General features: G+C 50.9%; 1 protein-coding gene across 1 annotated transcript in view; it reads right to left on the bottom strand.

Moving 5' to 3' along the window:
• Positions 1–442: 442 nt before the first annotated feature.
• thumpd1 (THUMP domain containing 1) overlaps positions 443–5,000 on the bottom strand; it is a gene marked incomplete at its 3' end in the record, with an annotated part of 4,918 nt that continues 360 nt past the window's right edge. Inside the window, exons 1-6 of the mRNA XM_084462199.1 lie at positions 4,961–5,000; positions 4,194–4,374; positions 3,700–3,785; positions 3,323–3,485; positions 2,842–3,095; positions 443–505 (exon numbers count right to left, since the gene is read on the bottom strand). The exon at positions 4,961–5,000 is cut by the window's right edge and continues 360 nt beyond it. Of these exons, the coding sequence (XP_084318325.1) occupies positions 443–505; positions 2,842–3,095; positions 3,323–3,485; positions 3,700–3,785; positions 4,194–4,374; positions 4,961–5,000 (787 nt within the window). The remainder of the gene's footprint in view (positions 506–2,841; positions 3,096–3,322; positions 3,486–3,699; positions 3,786–4,193; positions 4,375–4,960) is intronic.

Here is a 5,000-nt window from a genome sequence, read left to right as displayed (position 1 = left end):
GTATGTGTGTGTGCGTGTGTGTGTGTGTGCGTGCGTGTGTGTGTGTGCAGCAGGGGACCTGGTGCCCACAGAGACACACAGTGCAATTAGACAGGGCCAGGAGGGCAATTAAAACAACAGAGGAAGTGTGTGTGTGTGTGTGTGTGTGTGTGTGTGTCTATTGTCCTTCTCTTACAACACTGTCAGAAAACGAATACATATAAATGCTGTGTGAATAAACATTTACATTTCTATTTATTTAACCTTTATTTTTCATCATATAGGCCTACATGCTGTCTGTAATTCACCGACTGAGCGTATTATTTCCGGCCAGAGGTTTGGGGGTGGAGCCGACAGCAGCGCCTGGTAGATTATTATAATTCGGATGATTAGTGCTTTTATAAATGTGTCATTCCTCTAATTGGCGCAGGTTTAATGATATTCGAACTCCAGTTTCGACAAATCAGCGGTCGGAGACGCTCACCTCAGCTCGAGAAGCGGACTGGCGGTTCAATTCCAACGAGGGCTCAGGAGAAACCGGGAGAGGAGATTTACCGGGAATCACGACTAACGATCGGCAGGTCACGGGAGCCGGGCCCAGCCTCGGTAATTAGGCTGCGGGGAAAGAAACTGACATTTTGAGGGAATGTGTAAATCGTGTGTGTGTGTGTGTGTGTGAGAGAGAGTGTTGGTGTGTGAAAGAGAGATATAGAGAGAAAAGAGAGGGGGAGAGAGACAGAGAGAGAGAAGAGAGGGGGGAGGGAGAGAGAGAGAGAGGGAGGGAGAGAGAAAAGAGAAGGAGAGAGAGAGGGAGGGAGAGAGAGAAAAGAGAAGGAGAGAGAGGGAGGGAGAGAGAGAAAAGAGGGGGGAGAGACAGAGAGAGAAGAGAGAGGGGGGAGGGAGAGAGAGGGGGATGGAGAGAGAGAGAGAGAGAGAGGAGGAGAGAGAGAGAGAGAGAGGAGGAGAGAGAGGGGGAGGGAGAGAGAGAGAGAGGAGGAGAGAGAAAGGAGGAGAGAGAGAGAAAGGAGGAGAGAGAGAGAGGAGGAGAGAGAGAGAGAGGAGGAGAGAGAGAGAGAGAGGAGGAGAGAGAGAGAGCAACCCACAAATTGGTTCTCAGTTCATGTCGTCCACTTATCGGTCCTCAGCCTCCTTTGTTGCGTGCGCGCGCGTTGCTGGGTTACACATCCGCCACTGACCGTCCGCGTGTCAGTCAAGTCATTCAGTCCGCCCGCGCTCATTAGAGAAGCCCCTCCCCCCCCTCTCCATCCAGCCTTCACCTCCCCTGTTCCGGGGCGAGTTCAGCCCTGACTAAAATATTGCAAAACGTTGATTGATGAAACGGTGGTGCGCTGAAAACCCTGTGTGTTGAGCAAGCGTTGCACCGATTGGCAGCTGAGAAGATAGCGGGCGGGATTTATTTATCAGTCTGCTGATTGGGTAACACCTCGGGACACGCCCACCAAACGAGAGAAAGCCCACCTGCCCACGTTGCACCGCGTTTTCAAGGAAACACGCTGTTCAAAACCGAAGCAAAATGGTGCAGCGTTTTCAGACTGAACTCGCCCCTGCTGTCGCTCTCCACGGCGGAAGCTGTTCAGCTTCCATCACAGCTGGATACAGTCTGGTATGAGGGACATGTGGTACTATTTCAAGGCTTTTATTACTACTACACATTTAAATACATTCTATTCAATTTGTCTTACGTGTGCTCTGAGGTCTTATGGTAGGCTGGGATTAATGGTGGAATGTCCCTTTACTCCAGGACAAACGTGGAGGGATGGAGTGTAAAAGCACGGCCATGATACATCTGCACATCACACACATTCTGCACACACACTCTACACACACTATCTATAATCGCACTCCATTTTGTGTATTGTATTTTGCACGGCTCATTTCGTCTTCACCTTGCACCCTGTCTAAAGCCGTCTCCATCAGCGTTATCCACCACCGACCAAAGCAAAAGCTACCTGGCTAATATAACATAGACAAGGTCCAACACCAACAGCGCCACCATGTGGTGAGGCGTTCATGAGAAAATAAAAACGCTCCTAAAACCAGTCGGCTGGCGAACAAACGGGACAAAAGACACGACTAAAACACACAGTCAAACTTTAATTGTGAGGAGCTGCTTTTTGAAGTTATCGAGTTCGACCTTTGACCCCGTTTAGATGGCTAGACTGGGTTAGAACAGAGACCACAACTTGAAAACATTTCATTCTATAAGGAAAATAAGCTCATATGGATAAGTCTCCTCAAATATGAAAAATAGGCTATTGTTTCAATAAATCCAACACAATTACTTACTTAAAAAAAAATAGTAATAATAATAATAAAAAAATCACAACCAGCTGTGTGTGAGTGTGAGGAGGAGAGGAGACATGTTGGATCAAAATGGCTGACGAAGGATGAAGTCGTTATGCAGCTTGTAGTTAGAGAGGACACACACACGCACACACACACGCACACGCACACACACACACACACACACACACACACACACACACACACACACACACACACACACACACACACACACACACACGGCCTGATCCGTTCCGACTGGACCTGTTCAGCACTGTTAAGAGTGGTTGGTGATTCAGCTCCACATCAATTCATTAACTAATTTGATTGATTGAACTCATTCATTCATTCATTCGCTCGCTCATTCATTCACTCTCTCTCTCTCTCTCTCTCTCTCTCTCTCTCTGTCTGGTTGTGCTATCACATGACCTACTTCTCCTCCTCCTCCTCCTCCTCCTTTTTCTCATCCCCCTCTCCTCCATCCCGCCTCCCCCCATCTTCCTCCTCCTCAGTCTTTTTAACTTCCCCCCCCTCTTCCTCCCGCTTCCCCCCCTCTACATCCTTCTCCTCCGTTTTCACCACTTCCTGCTTCTCTTCCTGGTTGCCGGCGGCGGGGGCGGGAGCGACAGCGGCGACTCCTTCCTGTTTGGCGGCGTCGTCCTTGACCACCTCCTGCAGGTTGTACTTCCTGAAGAGCGCGTAGTGGCGCACCACGCTGACGCAGCACACCGAGCGGATGACCTCCAGGATGATGGTCAGCTCAGGGTTGGTCAGGTCCACCTTGTTCTTGGGGTTCAGCTTCCCTACCAGACCTGGTGGGGGTTGTTAGGGTTATGGTTGTAGTCTGGGTTAGGTTCACGGTTGGTTCAGGAGTGTGGTGATAGTTGTGGTTAGGTCTGGTTAGGGTGATAGTTATGGTTAGTTATGGTTATGGTTAGGTCTGGTTATTGTCAGGTCTGGTTATGGTCAGTTCTGGTTGTGGTCAGGTCTGGTTGTGGTTCAGTCTGGTCAGGGTGATAGCCCAGGCTGTTGTGCGTACCTGCTAGCGCCTTGATGATGTCGTCTCTCTTGTTGTGGCTGCTGTTGCGCGCCTTGAAGGCGATCTGGTAGGAGCCCTGGCTCGGCGCCTTGAACCACGGCTCCAGGAACGTGGTCAGGTAACGGTCCATGTCCTCCTGGAACGCCCTGCACGTCCCGCTCACCTGACACACACACACACACACGATTTAGACACATTAGTCACATCTACAAGCGCCGTGATCCCGGAAAAACCCGGCAAGATGGAGGAAGAACTGTGGTGATTTATGAGCACGACTTAAACAACAGAACTTGGAATAGAAAAATGAATGAATGAATGAATAAAAAGATCGGAAGAAGACGAGCAGGAAGTGGAGCAGGAAGTGGAGAGCGTCTCACCGGCAGCATGCGCAGGATGACTCGGCTCTTCTTCTTCTTGGTGGCGTGGAGGTCAGACAGGATGTCGTGCACCAGCTTGTCTGGCTCTGGGGAGGCACACACACACACACACACACACACACACACACACACACACACACACACACACACACGGGAGAAAAGGATCAACATAATTTGAAAACCACTATCACCACCAACTGGTAACTAACTGGTAAATAGACGTCACTTATACAGCGCTTTTGTCCAAATCACTTTACAATGGCCTCTCATTCACCCATTCACACACTAATGGCGGCAGCTGCCATGCAAGCCTAGCCTGCTCACTGGGAGTGATTTGGGGTTCAGTGTCTTTGCCCAAGGACACTTCGACATGTGGACAGGAGAAGCCGGGATTCGAACCGCCGACCCTACCATCACCGGACGACCCGCTCTACCTCCCGAACCACGGCCGCCCACTCTACCATCACCACCCTCCTCCTCCTCGTCTTCCTCACCCAGGTTGGTGGTCCTGATGAAGATGACGTTGTTGGCCCCGCTGTCCAACGCCTGGAACCGGCGCTGGGCTTTCCGCGGCGCCGCCGCTGCCCTCAGCTGAGACACCTCCTTCCTCAGCGCCGCCTCCACGTCGTCCTCCTCCTCCTCCCCCGCCTCGCTCCCGCTCTCCTCTCCCTGCAGCTGGGCGAGGGAAGACAGGACATTACATCACCGGCATTTAGCTGATGCTTTTGTCCAGAGCAACTAACAATAACTGTATCTAACGTAGGAAAAGCCAAAGTAGGCTACTACTGCTCGCCAGAACTCACAAGTACATCTCCTTTCTAAGACAAGTGACTGAGAGCATGATCTAGTGCAGAAGGAAGAAAGGAGACAGGGAGAGGGAGAGGAGATGAGAGGGGAGGAGGAGTGGACAGACGAGAGAGAGGGTTGGAGGGAGAGAGAGAGAGAGAGAGAGAGAGACGGGAAGAGGGGACAGAAGTGATCTGAAGCCCAATAAACGATTCTACTAACTTCTAATCCTATTAAAAAACACAGCTGGAACGTGTATTACTGCGCGTGTGTGTGTGTGTGGGAGTGTTGGAGTGTGTGTGTGTTGGAGTGTGTGTGTGTGTGTGTTGGAGTGTGTGTGTGTGTGTGTTGGAGTGTGTGTGTGTGTGTGTTGGAGTGTGTGTGTGTGTTAGAGTGTGTGTGCGTGTGTTGGAGTGTGTGTGTGTGTGTGTTGGAGTGTGTGTGTGTGTGTGTTGGAGTGTGTGTGCGCGCCTACATTCTCCGGGCCGTAGATCTCGTCCGCGTACTCGCTCAGC

The sequence above is a fragment of the Borostomias antarcticus genome, assembly GCF_949987555.1.
Source record: "Borostomias antarcticus genome assembly, contig: scaffold_709, whole genome shotgun sequence".
In the NCBI taxonomy this organism is placed as follows: Eukaryota; Metazoa; Chordata; class Actinopteri; order Stomiiformes; family Stomiidae; genus Borostomias; species Borostomias antarcticus.
The sequence above is the reverse complement of the archived record's forward strand: the minus strand, read 5'-3'. Positions and strand labels throughout refer to the sequence as shown.